At 37.7% G+C, this 19,059-nt stretch overlaps 1 protein-coding gene across 5 annotated transcripts in view; it reads right to left on the reverse strand.

Moving 5' to 3' along the window:
* RALGAPA2 (Ral GTPase activating protein catalytic subunit alpha 2) overlaps window positions 1-19,059 on the reverse strand; it is a 197,857-nt gene that overhangs the window by 51,283 nt on the left and 127,515 nt on the right. For all 5 annotated transcript variants that reach the window (XM_068940778.1, XM_068940776.1, XM_068940781.1 and 2 more), the window contains 2 exons: window positions 16,532-16,690; window positions 11,344-11,471 (listed from right to left, as the gene is read on the reverse strand). In XM_068940778.1, the coding sequence (XP_068796879.1) occupies window positions 11,344-11,471; window positions 16,532-16,690 (287 nt within the window). The remainder of the gene's footprint in view (window positions 1-11,343; window positions 11,472-16,531; window positions 16,691-19,059) is intronic.

The following is a 19,059-nucleotide window of genomic DNA, read 5'->3' on the forward strand; positions in this document are numbered from 1 at the left end:
ACCTTCAGGCTTAGTCTCCGAGCCTGCACTCCGACACCCCTCCCGAAGTTATCCAATTTGCACTGCGCAGGTCTGAATAAAAGCTAGGGAGGGCTTCGCCACCGTGCGTTTTGCTCTATTCTTTTAAAAACGTGATCTTTATTTCCTGCCAACAATGCAGTAAGTGGGCCAAGATGACAATCCCTAGTCAGGCGAAACTCATGCTGAAGCCAATGAACGTTTTGCCTGTGTGAGGATTAGACAGCCTGAGTTAAATTTAAAATCCATTCAGATAAAACTTTACCTTTTTTTCTACATTTGTGACAAAATCCAAACAGAAATAATCCGAGGAAATCCAAAGTGTAAACTAGCATTTGGAAGCAAGTTTTTAAAAGATACAATGCAGGTTTTAACTTCAAAGGGATTTTTGTAGCTAACAGGGGCAGAACAGTAAAAAATCATCAAAACTTATTTAAAAAATATTAAGACTACAAAAACCTTTGTCTGAGGTACGACTGAAAAAAAGGCCTTACAATAACTCAGAATAAACTATTTAGTGTTAACGTGAATACTTCGCTTTTGGCTTCTGTCATACCTTTAAAGGGATACTCTCATTAAACACAAGTCAGAGGTTGTCTCATGACAGAAAACATAAAAGAGCAAGCAATAGGTGTTTGGCCTCTAAATGCATGTTTTGTGAGGGGAACGAGTGTGAATTCGGGCTTTGCTATAAAAGGTATGCTTACTGCCTTAATTACAAATAAAAACTATACCATGCTACTTTGATTTTATTACTATAACTTAAATTAAAACCAGACCTACATTACTGGCTTTCTGAAGGCCCTTGGGGTTGGGCAAAATTACACTAAAAAACTGCACTTTAATAAAATTGTTTTATTTTTATGGAGAACAGTAGAAGCACTTTGACCGCTGTCAGCTTGACCAAATTGTAGCTATTTCATGAACACGAACGGGACTGTGCACTGGAGAAATCTCTTACTGAACAACCAGAGTGGAGCTTTTAATGAGGAACGTGCACCTTGCAGTCCAGTAAGTCTTCATCCCTTCAGCTGTCCTGAAATTTTGCATTATTACTTAATATTTCTACAGCTAATTATAAGTCAACATGGTGAAAACAGATCTTAAACCTGCCCAAACAGTAAATTAAGATTCCTCCCCTTTTTTGCAGCCAAAGCGCGTGAGAGGGACAGCAAGTTAATCTAGGAATCTGGACAATTTCAGACTGCTTTAAGCACCCTAATATTAGGGACTATACTAATACCTATTAGCCAATCAGTACAAAATACCCAGAATCTTACCTTCCTCTTCAACTCTTCTTTGTAGTGCTCTTCACAGAATAGCAGAGAAATCTACTGAATTTTGCTTGTGAATGTATGAACAACTATACTGTATTCTTATCCATTTAAACTGGATACACATTACTTCCCGCAACCTTATAAAGAATGAGCAGAGCTGTATTAGTATTTTTACACAACTCAGTTTGACTCAAAGCCCAGGACATAAAGAGTTTAAAGCAACAATCAAAACACCCAGCTTCCTGCAAAATTTTTCACGGACAAGTAAAATATTACTGATGAAGAAAGAGAAGCAAAGAAACAGCCAGCTTCATGCAAAGCAGCAGCTTTTCCGTGGCAGAGGAGGATTAGATTTCAAATTCCCAACTGCAAATTCTGATCTGCTTTTTAAATAATATAGACTATGCTATTTCCAGCATGATCATGACTTTCCAGTCTTTGGCAGGGGCTGAAAAGATATGTCAATGTATTTTAGGAAACTTGTTTTGAATGATTGCACACGGATATCATGAAATAAATCGAAAGATGACTTTTCTTCTATTTCGGACTCGCATCACACAGTGAATTCACTTTTCATTTTAAAAGCCATTTAATTCTGGATGTCACTTAAACACAAGTTCTTTTTTTAGAACTGTTTTTTACATTATTTAACAAATAAACATCTTTAAGGCTGTTGGGCTTTGTTTACTTTTACTGAAGAGGATGGGCACAAATAAAGATCACCACTGGGAAGAGCAGCAGTCAGTACCATTTCAAATTCTGTAACAGAATTAGCTTGGGACTTTACCAGCAACCCCCAATGATCTTTACAGCTTCCGACTATGGAGGAGAGTAAAGATGCTCCACGTCACAACAGAAAAACAAGTCGTATTTTTAGCATGAAATCATTAAAAGACATCCTAAAAGGTGGGAAGGCTAAGCGTCACTGAACCAGTAATATTTTTGGAGGTGCAAGAGGTCCTTTATCACACAAGGGAGCAACATTTACTTCGAAACCCTAAGCACAGTTTCTGCAATGATTGAGCAGGGGGAAGCGGGCTCACTGAGAACAATGCACAGGCAGGCGAGAAGTCAAAAGGAAGCGGCGCTAAGGAATTAACACTGCTATTCCCATATGGATAGCGGGCAGTCTCCAAGCACAGGAATCAGGGATACTAACCAGGCGACCAGGGAAGGCGAACGCGTTTTGTTGTTCCCCAAGTTCTGTGGATACGTAACGGGGTTCACTTGGAACGTCTAGCTCTCACCGGGTTTTTTAATACCATTTGTGTGTGATGCAGAAAGGAAGACAGGCAGCAGCAAAGTTTGCAGGCTGGTGATCACAAGCAGTTAAGAGTCATGGATATCCAAGGTATGTTACAAGGGAGTATGAACAGTGATCGGTATGCACAGTTGCGCGCACAAAAATAAAGAAGTTCAAAAGGCATTGCATCTGTACATCATGCAGAAGCATCTAAAGCCTAACTTTGCACAAGTATGCTAGAGCTCTTTACACATTCACAAACGGAACGCACTAGATTTCCCTGCAAGTCTATGAAGAGCCCTATGAATAAGAGCTGAAGAGCCGCCTCTGCAATCCCATGTAATGCCACCTAAAAGCTTTGCCTCGCATGACTTATTACAGGCTGGAACAGATTAGAGCTATCGATTGCTGCCCGGAGAAGGTTCTCGCTGTGCGAACGGAAGGTAAGCAGCGCAGCCAGCCAGCTCAACTATCGATCTGCTCCAGCGGGGAAACTGCACTTCAAAATGAAGGTCAGTGTTTCTTTACACCACCTATTATGGCTACTGTAGCATTTATCAGGAGCCTTCAGAAATTGGTGTGACTGGACCAAATAGTTTTGTCTGAAACTCAAACCTGTCTTGTGATGGCTGGTTACGGTAACTGACAGAAAAGCTAAGGATGGCAAGTTAAATCTGCTGCTTTCTGTAGACAAAATATCAGAGACTGACTAGAGATACTCCTAGGAGTCGGAACGGATCATTTCAGCAGAGACCCGTCAAACGCCATGTCAGATCAATTGTCACAGCTACTGTGATGCGTTCTTTAGAATTTCACACTAATTTCTAATAGGAGCTATATAGCTTGAAGATGCAACTTCTTTAGATGAAATAAAGCAAAGAAATTAAGAACTCTTCTCTTAAAAAAAAAAAACAAAACACCACTCTCTCTTTTATTTTCGTGGTACGATCTCACATGCCGTTATAACGCAAAACAGCCTTCTCGATGCAAGCTCAGCAAAGCCCACTTTGAAAGGTACACAAAAAAGTGTTTTCAGCCATGTGATGTTACACGCACCTACAAAATCTATGCTAGTCACTCACATGATTATATCAAGCACAGAAAATATTTTTCTTGTTTCAAGTCTGATAAAACAAATGAGCAAATCAATCACTCTCTGTTAAGTCAATCATAAATTGGCTTAAACCAACAAACACTGCAAATTCAAAGCCGATGTTCTTTGCTTAATCTTCCTGATTCCAGACACGATACCTTCGTTTATGAAAGATATGTTAATATCTGGATGCAATATAATTAAAGTTACGAGTATCTTTTTTTGTTAGGAATTTAGGCAGTCTTTTGAATTCATCCCAATCAGCTGCTTGTTTGGTATAGCTAAGTAGGCATGCTCTGTTCATTACAGCACATAAACCTGTAAGAGTTATTCATGTACCAAATTACTTCTCTAAAGTAAGTGCCGTGATCTCTCCTGGCTCACAGGGTTGCAAATCTTAAAGCGAGAAACGGTGACATCCAGTGCTCAGCTCTTACGGCAAGTGTATGCATTTTCATAATGTCTTTTGTCATAATGCACAGACACATTAAGTGTCTAATGCACAGATGCCTTAAGTGGCAGCAAAGTACTGTGAACATCCAAGACAGACTTAGGAAGAATTTAAAACTTCTGCATCTCCAGGGTTTCGCTTTGGATGAATGACAACAACAAATGCAAACAGCTTTGAAAACAATACCACAACTTGCCACTGTGGTAATTTTTTTTTCTTCTCATGAGATTATGGATATTTAGTTCAACCTGTACATAATTCCCTGTATATTTATGAAGAAAAGGAAGCAGCAGCATAGCTGATATTAGACATTTCTGTTAGGATTCCACCTCCCAGAACCCCTGCACCGCTACCAGCGGCAGCTTGGCTGGAGGGCAAAAAGAGTAGCTGAGTGAAGAGATGAGTCATGTGTCCCCCCGCCAACTTCCATTATTTCTTCTTTCCCTATAACAGTAATTCAGCATTGTACTCTAATCAATATGCTGTAAGAGAGAATGAAATATATGCAGGAATCAAATGGATCAATAAGGAAGGAAAAAAAAAAAAAAAAAAGGATTTCTTGGTAGGACCAAACCAATTTATTCTAAAGTGAGGTTGCTAAGAAGGAAATTTTACAAGAAACGTGTTAATTCTTATTAAACCCCATCAGGAACTACCTATTTACCCAGATAAACATAGCTTAGATACTTAAGAAAATAATTTAAAGACTATGAAATCAACCGAAAACACAGAAAATAAGTCAAATGTTACATACACATAGGTAGATTTTATACTTTCCAGTAGGTTCCTTACAAAAGGCCAGGAGAAGCTCGGGCAGAATATCAGAGAGGTCAAGTCTGTCCCATTTTTCTTCACCTTCACTTAGTGAGATGGAAAGTAGGACTAAAAGTACAACTGTTATTCACAATATGGGGGGAGAGGGAAGCAATAGAATACCACAAATAACTATGAAATAACTTAACCGTAACAATTTTAAGAACAAGGAAACTACTACATTCAGAAAGACTGAATCCGGATTCAGGGTAATCAAAATTGCATTTCCCCTGTGCATTCTGAGAGGATCTTTGTGCTAAGACATCGCTTTCCCCATATTCAAAAGTCTTTTTGGAGACCAGCAATAAAATACGGACCAAGGTGCCCGATACCTGCAGACTTGGTTACACTTGCATATTTGGAGGTTTACTAGCATCTCAGTTTAAAAATTGTCAGCTTAAACAGCAGCTATAAATTGGACCAATACAAAAAGTCTTAAATAGAAGTCGTGTTTACTTTATTATTTATCACTACAGACAAGACCAGCTCTCAAAGATGTGCATGACTACACACAAGACAACTCAAGGCAACTGGAGAATGTATACATTTTCAAAAAACCCTCTTCTTATATACGATTAATTGAAAATAAGCTGGAAGAAAGCACAAACAGTATATTGTCACCTCAATCATTTTTTGTAACATTTAATATTACTGGAACTAGAACGAACTCTTGCTTAGCAGAACCTTTCATTTTGATTATGAACAGTGGATAACTATTCTCCAGCTGAGTTTGTCTAACCAGTTTTATTTCTATTGTAGCCATACCCTCTCACCTCCCTTAAGAAAATACCATATAGATGTCAGAGCCTTAGCGTTGCACCTTAATATCTGGAGCTTCTCTGTTGTCCACAGGTCCTGTTATGTTACTGCCAAGAAAAAAAAAGAGTGGTATGACATGGCTTGATCTTGTCAAACCACATTCATTGTTACCCACGTACCAATTTTCCACAGATAGCTTGAGGAATGGATCCAGTATTTTTCCGGCAATTTATGTTACGCTGACCGGTCTGTAAATTCCCAAGCCCTTCTGTCCTCTCCGATACTTCTCCTCAGCACAGTCACTCCTTTTGTCTTTCTTCCCACACCTCACTTGTCCTCCATGAGCTCACTAACTGCTAATAGCTCTGAAGTTGTTTCAATTATTCTTAAGTATGAAATGAACGAAATGGAAATCCAGAATTCATGAGTAAAATCCACCAGGCCAGCACACACAAAAGCCATTCCGCTTATTAGGCCAGCCCTACTCCCTTGTCACTGGTATTAGCTGACTATGTGAAGGAAATGGTTTGAAGGATAGATATGGGATGAGCTGAAAATTAGTTGCTGCCCATAAGCGCAATATGAAGCCTTGTTAATAATGATTTAAAGAAAACTATGAAGCGTGACTTAACTTTGCAACTACTCTTCGCATTGCTCCACCAACTTGTCTGCATTTTGACCTGGAGTGACAAGGTCAATTTGTCTACACAAATTTCACCCTGAAGTAAACCACAAGCAAGTACACAAAAGCACCTCCACCCGCAGACTGAAAAGTCAAAAACTTCCTCTTATGAGACAGTGTACCTAGGCAGTTACTCTATTCAAACAGCAACGAATGTAGAACATGAAGAGATTTGGATCTTCTGGAGCAGCCTGCATACAATAAAGAACTTTCTTCCCACCTCCATGCATACTTTCAAAGAGGAAAAAGGAAAAAAAAAAAAAAAAAGTATTGTCACTACAGTATCCCAATTTAAATTTGTCAGAAAACTGCATTTACAGAGTTCTAAACTGACCAAGACATTTTGAAAACAAAAACTGTTCATACAAGGAGAAAGATATAAAAATGTGTTAATTTATTCAAACCTGGATTAATTTTACATTGCATCATATATTTTACACACAGTTCATACTGCCGTTATCTTCCTTCTTTGTGTCTAATCTTACTAAAGCCTTACAAATGCACTGTTCTTCATCCCTGCTCTTAACCCCTAGGGCATTCTGCTTACAGACTTGCATTACTCTTAAAGCCAATATCGACAACAAGCAACCTCTGCTTTAGCTGGGCTCAGTTAAAAGGAACTTTAGTTTCAACACAGATAATTATTTCAGTCTGACAGACTAGTTGTTCTTTCCTTTTCCCAGCAAATATAAGGGTGGCTCTCAAAATACTCTCAAAAAGTTGCATAAGTGCAGACATTTCTATACAACAATTTTAGTAAGTTTAAATATTATTCTTCTGTTTTTACATAACTTTACAATAAAATATACAAAGCATATTTAAAATAAAAATGACTGCCTGAAAAAGCAGCATGGTGAGACTTCCTCCTGAAACACATTACCTAACACTCAACAGTTACTTAAGGTTTGTGAGAGCGCCATTTAGTATGGTCTGCAGCTGCTCAGTCTCAATAATTCAGGGCACCAAGAATGAATGCACTTCTGAAAAAATGACTATGTTAAACATATACTAATGTATAATCACCCACTAACATGCAAACATTACACTTGCAGAGAACACTGAGCTTTAGCCATACACAAGGCAACTCGACTGTACCTACCAATTTTGTTTTTGCTTCTGTGTAATGCCATCACACACCATTTGACTTATACAAAGGAACCTGTATAGCCAGAATGGCTAAAGTTTGAATTAGTTAATTTTTAATGCATATTTTTCTTGTTCTAAATAAATGCCTTAAAACAGAAATAGCTGCATCAACACAAAAAGGAGATGAAAAAAAAAAATCTTTTGTGGTCTGCCATAGTTACCTTTTTCATTTTCAAAGAGATTTCCAATAGAAAAATATATTTGGGTACAACAGTGGAATTTGTGTCATCATGACCAAATGATTACAGTGCAAACCACAGATTCTTCTGTGGCTCCGCAGGCTTCTGGTCCCCATGGTAACTAAAGCTCAGATATTGTCCTCCACTCAGCTGGAGGACTGAGAGTTGGGAGGCTTTTGTGCCTGATGAGATTTCTTCCACAACCTTCTAGCAACAGACCCTACTGCTTCCTCCTGACTCTTTCCTAATTGAGATGCAAATTAATCTCTGTGGCTGATTACACTTCCCTTAAAGCTACTGACAAGTGCAGCTGTAACCAGAGTTTACAGACTTTCCAACAAGTGACTTCAGCTGTCATTATTTGCATGAGGCTGCCAGAACTTAACAGCCCACTACCTAGTGGATGCAGACCACTTCCCTTCAGGCACCACAACTGTTTATTCACTTCCCACCCTCAAACGTAAAAGCTAAAAGTACGAATGCTGCTATGTGCAATCTGCTACGTTAGGAATACCGACCTGGTAAATACTTTACGCTGTGCCACAACTTGAACGCAAGTACCACCAACTTAACAGTGGCAGAAAGGGAAGGTGGAGCAGGAGTGGTTTGTTTTATTTTTAAATTTCCAACGTCACTAGATAAGCCGATCCCTCCCGTCTCCTGCTTCTTTTACAACTGCCTCTTGATTTCCCTTAGATTAGTCAATATTACTTGAACTATTTACAACACAATGGAGCGTTTAAGATCTGAGCTAAGCAGGGACAGAGCAGTCTTCACTCTTCTCTCAGTTATTCTGCGCAATTACCAATTTCTAACCATACTTGCATCAAGAACATTTTTAACTACTAACTCTTATCAGCAATGCTGATTTTTGAAATGACTCGTTCTACAAAGAAAACCGGAAGATCACTCCTCAGTTCATCCTTTAAAACGCTACCACAAACTTTTCTCTCTTCATCCAAACTGCAAGGTTACGTCTCACACGTTGCAGAACGTCACCGTTTCACCTTCTTATTAACATTATGGACTTATTCACTTTACTTTCAGTGCATTTATAATTCGTAAAGCTGACTCTTTATCCATTAGTTATAGCCACTAAAGCCCCTTGGCTCTGTTGCATCCTTTTCCTTTCACCATCTGAGTATAAAGCACTTCAACATTTTATCATCTGCAAATTAATAAATAAATTGCTATAATTTCCAAAGATAATAAAATGACTTTTTATAAAATCCTAAGCATTTATAATTTAAGAGTCCACTTCTGCAAACTCAGCTGTGTGCATTTACTTGTGGCAATCCTAATTAAAGTATATATATTAAGCTGGTCTAAAACTTTATAGAACACCTTTTCCCTAATATATTGCTATATATTCACTGTTATATTTTAGAAACTAACTGAGGAACTGCAGACAGTCTATTGTCATTTCACGTCTTTTCATCTTCTCCCTGCAGCACAATACACAATCCCTTGCCTCTCAGAACACCTCACACTTGCATGCAGTTAACTCATCGTTTTCCTTACTATTTTCCTCTCCAACCCGACAAAGTTATTAAACTTTCTTTCATTACTTCTAAATTGCTGGGTCTGCTTTTCTTCTGTTCTCTCAGTTGTAGTTAGTACAGTGAACACCAGAGAGCAAAGTCATTCACTGAGCTTGCATACAGTGGGAAGAGCTATAAACCAGCATTACTATCTTGGACATGTTCAAACATCTCCTTTTGAAACTCATAGGATTTGCAACAAGAATACATTACGCCCTTGTCATCAAATAGGTTATAAAGTCACCCTCAGACCACCACATATCACGCATGAAAATTAGAAAAGGATTTCTGACTTGTATCACATGCATCTGGTTTGATGTCACCTCACCATTTCAGTATGGATGCATCTATAATTTAAATTCAAGTTTCTGGCCCATTCAAAATTTTAATAGCAAAAGCACAAAGATGTACTAAAAGTGTTCAATTATCTAGCAGAAACATTTATGCATAGCTTTCTCTTCTACTCCAGCGCCAGCCTGATGAGATCCTTCCACCACAGGATCTCTGCTAAGTTTCAGAAGTCTCTCAATCCACTTTCGCTTTTCATTTGTCATACAGAGAAGTGGCATTTGATTCTCTACAGGTATCTCAGGTGCGAAAGCACACACAAAAAGGGAAACTGTGAATCTGGGGACAGATACTGTTTCAGCTAGTCTCAAGCATATGCTGAAAAGTAGTATATGCTATCATGTTTGTGCTGCTCGTGTTTCAGTGGGGATAAATAAGGACCTAGAAAGAGACCCTACAGGAAAGCAGGAGCACAGCAGGCTGATGAAAGTTGTTCGCTCACAAAATGTGAAAGCTATAAGCTGAACAGGAGCTAAAAATCACAGGACTCTGCTGGGAGTTAGGTGATAGGATAACAGTATGGGGCAACAGGATCTTTTCATTTTTGTAAGCTCTGTTATTTATGTTAATTTTACTACACCGTAGTTTTAGTGTTATATGTAGATTAATCCACTGGCACATGTAGTTGAAGTTGCACATAAAAGCATTCTAGTAATTTGCTAGATTTCTCTTATTAAGCAAAAGTGAAAAACCTAGCAAATTTTAAATAGCTGTTAAGTACTGCCATAATTTTGCGTTCAACTGCTTACGCAACAACCACTGACTTCATTGTTTACGTGCTTTAAAACAAAGTAAGTTAATGAAATGTTAATTCATTTAACTACGATGCTGCTCTTAATTTCTGAGGATATTTGCCAAGTATATTGGATAAAGCAGCCTCTTTTTAAAAAAATAGTATTTGGAAGATCTTACGTGTATCGAAAACGTGTCTCAAACTAAATAAACTACATTATTTCAAAGACCAAAACATTCTCTTTCCAAACTCTTTCTCAGACTCCTATGATTAGAAAAATCCTCATATGAAAAGCACCCAAAGAAAGTAAAGTGCAGTGAGTGTTGGTCCTGAGACTGGAGTGACGTGATTAACAAAACACACTATAAAACGTCTCCAGCATAATTATGGCATTATGAGAAAAGAATCCCAGAATGTCAGGTAACAAGTGATTTGATGCTCTTAGTCTGCATATCATGTGAGAATAAAAGTCAATACTACATGCTCATTATAAAGAACCATACCATCTAGTTATCTTCCAATAGCTGTTAGAAAACATGTTCTGAAAATGCTTAAATACAGACATGCCTGGAACAAAAACTGATTTAGGTAACTGAACCAAATCACAGGCCAAATCCCACCCATCTTACTCATGTAAGGAGTCCCCGGAAAGTCAATGAGACTACTTTCTGGAATAAGAAGGTGGGAATACAATTTGCTCTGTGTATTAGTCTAATACATACTGTAGGTAACTATTTTATTAGCATGATGGGAAACTGAAGATTATCGTCCCTTACAGTTCAAAGCATAAACGTTAAGTCCAAATTTACCATGAGCAAGATTGTCCGAAACTGCTGGTGAAATAATTCCTCTGATGTTATGACTTTATTTTCAAAACCCTGGATTACAGCTGGGTTCGAATGATTCTAAAAACATTGAGCTTGACAGGAAGAAAGCTTTGACTTTTTTCAATAAAATTAAATTGGAAGGATTCTCATCAACACTTACCTCTAACAGAAGGATATTAGGAATGAAGATCCCTACCTAAGAAGTGCATTACATCAGTAGGAAGAAAGGATACAAGCTCTGGTAGAGTGGGATGAGAGACTTCACGGCTCTGCTGGCATTGATGCACGTGGCACATATAAGGCTTGGCAGCAGCTTTGCAGTCACTATTGCTCCGTCAAAGAGAGGACCAAAAAATGGCACCTGCAGACCCCAAAATAAAAACAACGCATATAAAGCCAAGCCAACTCGAGCTACAAGGTTACTTTACATGCATAAGCATATTTTATAGAACACTCAGCTCGGTAAACATTAATTTATGATGTCTATTAATAAAATTCATCTATGAATTTGAAGTTGATATTCCATTTTGAGTCGACATTAAGAGATGTTTTTCATGTTGCATAGCGCAACAGGAGACCCTGGCTCACCGGATGAGCAACACAGCATTGGCAGGAGTTTTTGCAAGAAAGTATTTGTATCAGATATTCCTCTGTAAACTCCTTCCATGGGCTTCACTACAGGACAAAGTTGTGCTGATCCAAGATAATCAGGTCTGTGGAAAGTAAAGATGGCAGAAAACTAAAACCTCTCAAAGTCAGCAGCGCAAAAACAAAGCTGGGACAGATGCTAACAGGTCTATTCCAGTATATGATGTTAAAATGTTAAAACTGTGTTATGTTAGGGTTACCTTCAGAGGTAACTACCAAACAATGCAATCTGATGGCTTATGGCTTTTCATAAAAAGGCTGTATTAGGTAAAAAGCCCAAACACTTCATAAAAATGAAAAACATCTGGAATTACACATATATAACAGATTTTGCAATGTCAAAACAAGAAAATCTTAATGTTAAAATGTATCATGAATGTTAATATTTACAAGTAGTCAAATATTTACAAGTACTCATTTCTCTAGCACAAATTCAAAATGAAACAAAAAACCCCACTCTAAACAGAAGCTAACAGCAATTACCAATATTTAAGCTATGGACTTTTTTCCACCTGTATAGAGGCTTATCACATAAATAAATACCCTCTATTATTCTTCTGCAACTGCTTGTGGGTGACTGTGACAGTCATTCAATAAATGGACAAAGGGAATAATATAAATCCCCTGCAACTAGGGAATTCTTCTAATTAGAAGTGGCAATGAATTACAAGAGAAATTTGGTTTTAATATAACATCTGCAAATGACAGCTGTCTTTTCACATAATTTTTCTGTCATTCCTTTACTTAAAAATAATCACCAAACCCCTAAAAATAGATTACTGTAAAATGTTTCCACAGTGTGACTTTTATTTGATTTTGTTTTCTTTTTAAAATTAATCCTGGATTCTTCTCATGAATTATTGCTCGTGTGGTACTGCTCAGTATTGCTTCTCACGTAGTATTGTGTGCGCGCGTGCGCGTGTGTATATATACACACAGACGCACACACACAAATATATATATTTTTAATGCTAATATTATTAACTAGCTAGTTGGAAAGGAAGGTGACAGGAAGAAAAAATGTATACTAAAGTTTTTAATGTTCCAGAGCGTCAAGTTTTCCACTTTAAGCAATAAGCAAAAAGTTTACCACATATTCTAGGAAATGAAGAACACTGGAGAGTATGGACAAAAGAAAAAATGGAAAACTAAATTTTTATCCAAGTATGAAGAAGCAGCTCAAACACGTATTAAAATGATTTCCACATAGAAATATTAAACATTTTAAATCAGGTTACTATTTCTATATGCTTCTGTACAGGGAAATTAATTCCCATTCTTTCCGACCATCAATTTTTGCTTATAGGACTTTGTTGCACACTATTTCAAAAACCGCTTGGAGTACAGGGAATTTGGTAGATTTTCTTAAAACAATATTGCTGAATTTGCATACTTGAGATTTATTTAAGGTGTTTACAGGCATATCTATATATACACACAAACCGTCCCTTAAAAAAAACAAACAAAAAAACCCCCCAAGAAAACCTTTCACAGGACACTCTTCAGTAAGTTTATCAAAAATATCTCCCAACTGTCATCATCGACTGACATTTTAACATAAAAAGTTTCATTAAGAATTGTTTTCTCTAAGAGTTTAACAGTCACGCTCCATTAAAACATACTTTTATCCAGTGTAAAATTCTTCTGAAACAATGGCGTGGACTAAATCAAAAGCTGAACAGAAAGCTGTCCGTAGCACCGAGGTCTGTCTAGCCCGTGTAGAGATAGAAGTGTACTGGGTCCTTTTCGGGGTGCGCCTCCACGGGTAACTCCACGCGTGCGACTGCCTCCGGCAGCAAGATGACTCGGATAAATGGTACAACCTGACTGATCCTTAACCAGATTGCTACCGCCAAAGATAAAAGAAGAAAGGAAGCAGCAAAGAAGCAATACAATAAAATTGTAGTGTTTATCACCTAGCTCCTCTCCTCTGCACGTGTTAAGAACAGGACTTCCATAAAAGTGGAAAGTACGGGTTAAGGAAGCACGCTTTTTTTCCCAAGAAGAAAATCAGATTATCTCACAAAACGTGTCCTAGGGACATGTTTTGTCAGAAGTTGCATGTTTTTTCATACGACACAGCTAGCACACGCTGTCAGATGGAAAAAGAGGACACAGCTTTCAATGCAGTAAAGGATGGAAGTGACCTCGTGTGAAAGCGGATGGTTTCATATTATCAAAGAAAAACAAACATAATTCAAATGAAACCAGAACCTAGAGTAATACTTCCCCAAATTTGAAAATTCGTCCCCTCTGGGTTTCTCCCAGACCTGGAGCCAGAAGGCCTAGGGACCCGCCTCGCGCACTCCCGCTTTGCCCAGAGCCAGCTGCAGTACGTACAGGGCAAGGAACGCACGACCGGACCGTAAACCCCTATGAACAAGCAGCTTAGAGTTATTAATTCCCAAGCAGATTCGTCAGCCGTGTTGAGGGTCATTAAAGTCAGTGGAAGCGAGTCCAGCATACGCTTCCATCTGCGGAGACCGCGCTGCCTGAACGGCACGGTCTGGGGGCAGAAGCCGGCCGCGCGCCCAGGGCCAGGTTCTCTGGTCCGTGCTTTCTGCAGGTCGGCATTGTATAGCCATTCGAAGAAATGGCAGTGTTTCAAATGGTCGCAAAGAAAATAGTGTTAGACTTAAACAGGAATCCATTTAAAAAAAATAAATTAAAGAGTAAAGGGGAAACATCGCCCTCCTGAACCACTCCAAATGTCAACGCAAGTTACCCTTGAAACAAAAATTAATATTCAGCACACTGCAAACACCTGCTTCATTACAATCTCCAAGACAAAAAAAAAATTATTTTTGTTGCAAACATTAAAAGTAGGCAAGGTTAAATAAACCTTTTGAGTACAAAGACTTCACTTCTATAGCGAGCAGCACTAGTTAAAAGACTGGGGAATGGGTAAATTATTGTACCAAATGGCTGAGAATTAATCTCTGATGACTAGCTGCAATCTAACGAGGCATCTGTGTCCCAGGGAACCCGCAGTATGTCCCTGGCGGTATGTGTAGTGTGTAGAGTCTGCTTGGCATTCTTTGTCCTCTTTTGCAGGCAGCTTTTCGTCTCATTGTTTAGAATATCCTCATGCATCTGTGACGCGTGGAATGCATTCATCCTAACAGACTTACTATTGTTTTCTCTCAGAAGCTTTGTTGAGCAAAGACTGCATCACGGTTCCTGATAATTATATTGCTTAATTAATCAAGACAAAAAAAATTTGCAAATCATTGCCTGGTTGCCAAGCAGGGAGATAAAAAATGAAAACAATACAAGCTGAAGCAATATAACAAAAGTAACAGCTATCTGATCAGAAATTCTTATATAATGAAGCTATTAATGCTAAATCGGTTAATGTTAACATTGCTCCAGGTGTCTCTACTTAGATGCAAACAAAAAGGCTAACATTATGTATATAAAAGGCCAAATGTTGCCATGGATTCTGTAACCTGATAGAGAGGACAGCCTTTTCATTTGATTAGGGAATGCAATTTAAATACCAGGGACTGAAGCCAAACAACAGACATTTCTCTCTGCAAGCCTCTTTCATTCACCCTGGGGTCAGTAGCTGGTGAACAAAAGGTCAGCCACACTTGCCCTGGAAATGTCTGGATTAATTTTATTACATTGTAATGGTTTGTACTTTAAATGCAGGGATAACACTAAATTTCCAGTTAGCTATTATTCTTTCAGCCTGCTGGGCATTTTTGACTAATGTATACGACGACATAGCTTTTTTTGGATTGATTCACAGAATTTTCAAGCATGTCCATAAAGCTAAATTCTGATTTTTCTTACGGAGCTCTTTGAGGTTGAGATACATTAAAAGCTATTTGGCATTTTAAGGTAAAAAATTTTTACTAAAATTCCTGAGAAGTAAATTGTAGAGCTGAAAAATTAAGTTTAAGACAAAAATTAGTGCAATTTATAAAAATATTCAAGGTTCTCACTGAAAATGTCTACTGGCACAACTCTAGCTGTTAATATATAACAGCTAGATCTTACACAACTCAAAAAAAATATTGCATACAGTGATAAATGTCATCAGATTTATGCATTGTCCACAGCTGGTTACTCTCTTGGACAAATATTGCCTCTCATATAAGGGAAATGGTATTTATCACATTGATTATTTTCATAAAGCATATTTTATACACATTTTTGCACCTATAATGCCAGACAAGCATTTATTAAGCTAGCATTTTCATGTGCGATGAAAAAATCCACTATTTCAAAAAAAGGTCTAAAACGGAGTTACGAAACATTATCAAAAGACTCGGATGTCAGGCTATCCAATGACTACATCATCTCAGTGAGTCAGATTATCAGGAGGGTCTCAAACACATGTGAGGTAATGCACAGTACCATATGCACAATAGTAGCTAAGCTATATTATAGGGTAAATTAATAGCAAGTGAGGAACCTACATCTTTATTATTTTGCATTTATTGGCTTACATTGGAAATCACAATCATTTTAAACATTGTTCATTGTACAATAACTTCAATGGCTTTCGAATTTTGACATATTTCCCTTAAGCGCTAAGCAGTAACATAGCACGAATTACTTTCTTTTCACATGAAGCCATTTCAATTGCTGTTTACATTGCAAGTCTTAAATAATAAAATCTCACCGCTCAGCATACTTTTAAAAATTTAGGATTCGTAGCAGAAAGGAGGGGAATGCTAAAACAGTCAGTTTTATTCGAGCAACAGAACTGTTGCTCGCTTGAATAACATGTATGACAGATCCAGTAAAGCAGTCAAAACATACCTCTGGTTTCTTCATTATCTCTATGAAAAACATGTGATTCTTCATTGGGTAAATAACAATTAAAACATCTCCAAAATCCGTTGGTATAATGCCCCTGCGGTAGTTCCTGGTGTGTTCCGACCAGACGATGTGAACCTCATCATTTCCCAAGTGACGAAGCTGCAACAGCAAATTGGCTCTTTATTAATCAGAGCGATAACAACAGTTTATGAGGGGTCATGGCTTACAAATTGAATTACTATGCTCAATAGTAGAAATATTTCATTATGGAAAAAGTTAAAATATTGTTTTTCCCTGGTTGCTCATGAAAAGATCGGTTAAATAATTTGCTTCATTCAGGACATATTGTTTATCCGATGGCTTAATTAAGCAATTATCAAATTACCCATTAGCACAATATGTAGATGTACATTACCTATAATAATTTAAAGATGGTAATCTGACTTACTAGAGCAAAACATTAACCAACAGAACATCGTATTTCAGTTAAAATACCGTAGCTGTCACAAGAACAAGACATGCCTTGACTAAGCATGCCAAGAAACTTTCCGCTATGGACCTCTATTACACATGTTATCAGAAAATGAACATTTCCTTGCAGATTTTGAGTCTGGAAATAATTTTTGTTTGAAAATGTAAAACAAAATCCCCTGGACCAATGCAAATTACAGCAGAATGGGAAATACTGGGGCAATTATTTTTTCATTTTAAGCAGAGTTGCATAAAACATGGATAAATTTTAAATATGACTTACATAAAAAGTCCCTACGCAGATCTGTGTGTTTGCTTTGTTAGGGGAGGAACTGGAGGTGCTCTAACAGATGGCAGAAGACATTTGAAAATCACGTACGAGCTACGCGCAATAGTTTCCAAGGTAAACTTTAAAAGTAAAATTTAACCCACATGAAGAACGCCAGTCCAAACCAAAGAGAATTTAAGCGCCACTTAAACCTTAAGAACCACCACCTCCAGTTTGGTCCTGGCCTCTTGAAAAATGTATGCAGTAGCCCTAACAAAGAAGCCAGATCTGCTTTGTTCATTATCTCTGTGGGAAAAAAAAAAAAAAGCCCCAATTTTTCATTAGATAAATAACAATGAAATAATGTCCGCAGGCCTTGTATTAGCCTATATTTAAAAAAAGAATTTTCCCTCTTCAGAACCGGGTCACATCTTTAAAAGTAAAGCACTTCATCCCTACAGCACTGGGTGGCAAACTGTACTCTGGCTGTAAGCAAAACCACCATGGCAGGACCACAAGAATTAAGTGTTAAAAACCATCAGCTTTGCCAACAGTTTACACTCTAGCAAAGTAAAATAAAGCTGAGTTCACAGAATGACTCAGATTCTCAGTTTGTTTTAAATGAAATAAAAGAAAGATAAAGCAGAATTGTATTTTATTTCTACCTATAAAGGAAAGACATGGTTAATTCCGTTTGAAGAAAATATAAACAGTTTTTGAGTCATCTTATAAAAAATATGGAAACATTAACAATACGACTAGTGGCGCTTCTTAGATGTATAGAAATTAGTATACATTACTGTTCTCACAATCATCCTGATTTTTGTGCATCCTCTTGTATTTTCTTAATTACTCGGTAAAAGCAAAATAACATCCAAGAAAATATTCATGTTGATAATGTCACAGTGCAGACTAATAAATTACTGCTTAGTTTTGTATATAAGTGTACAATAAAATTCTGATATCACTGCAAGCACTGGGGAATGCCCCTGTTTTCACTGATTTCTAGGTTTTTATCTGAGAGATGCAGCGAGGTGACCTTAAAAACGATCAAGAGAGAGATGTAAAGTTGAGTCTTAAAAATAATAATAATAATAAAATAACAATAATAAAAACCTGTCTGGCTACAATACTTTGTGTGCAACAGGTTATCTATACTGAGAATCTAAGCATTTGGCAAGGCCACTCCAAATACAGCCAAAGCTAAACTATAATTTACTATAAAAGCTAACAGAAATAAGGGCCCAGCTTACACCAGCTGTATTCAGAGCAGGTCTACGGCGCTGAACTTGTAAGCAGTGCCCAAAATTTATCATGCCCAAGGCAGGTACCCAACTCATTGCTGATATTAAAAACGAGTTCTAGGACTAGCTTTGCAACACATAAAAACCCCATGATGGCTGTATTTAACAAGCTTAAACAAATATGAAAACAGAGCTCTGTACGGTAATGTACTTGCCTAGTTGCACAGGGAAACTCAAAACTGGAAACAACCCTTTTGTTTTACTGCTGAAACAAACTGTGAAGAAAGGGGTCTACGTTGCCTCACGTTGCTTTAAGAATGATAAATAAACCTATAAAAGCAGTAAGCAAAATATGCCCGGATGCTTCTTGAAAGACCTTTCTCAGTTCGCAGTTCGTTATTCAGGTAACGGTCAAATACATTGCATGCTCAAGAATCCCAAAACGCTTTATACCTGTACTACGCACAAGAGAACAAAATTCAGTGAAGAGGGAGAAGTTAGATCAGCATATGCTTGTCATGCTTGCTTCAGACAGCAAACGATGG

The sequence above is a fragment of the Struthio camelus genome, chromosome 3 (genome assembly GCF_040807025.1).
Source record: "Struthio camelus isolate bStrCam1 chromosome 3, bStrCam1.hap1, whole genome shotgun sequence".
Taxonomy (NCBI): domain Eukaryota; kingdom Metazoa; phylum Chordata; class Aves; order Struthioniformes; family Struthionidae; genus Struthio; species Struthio camelus.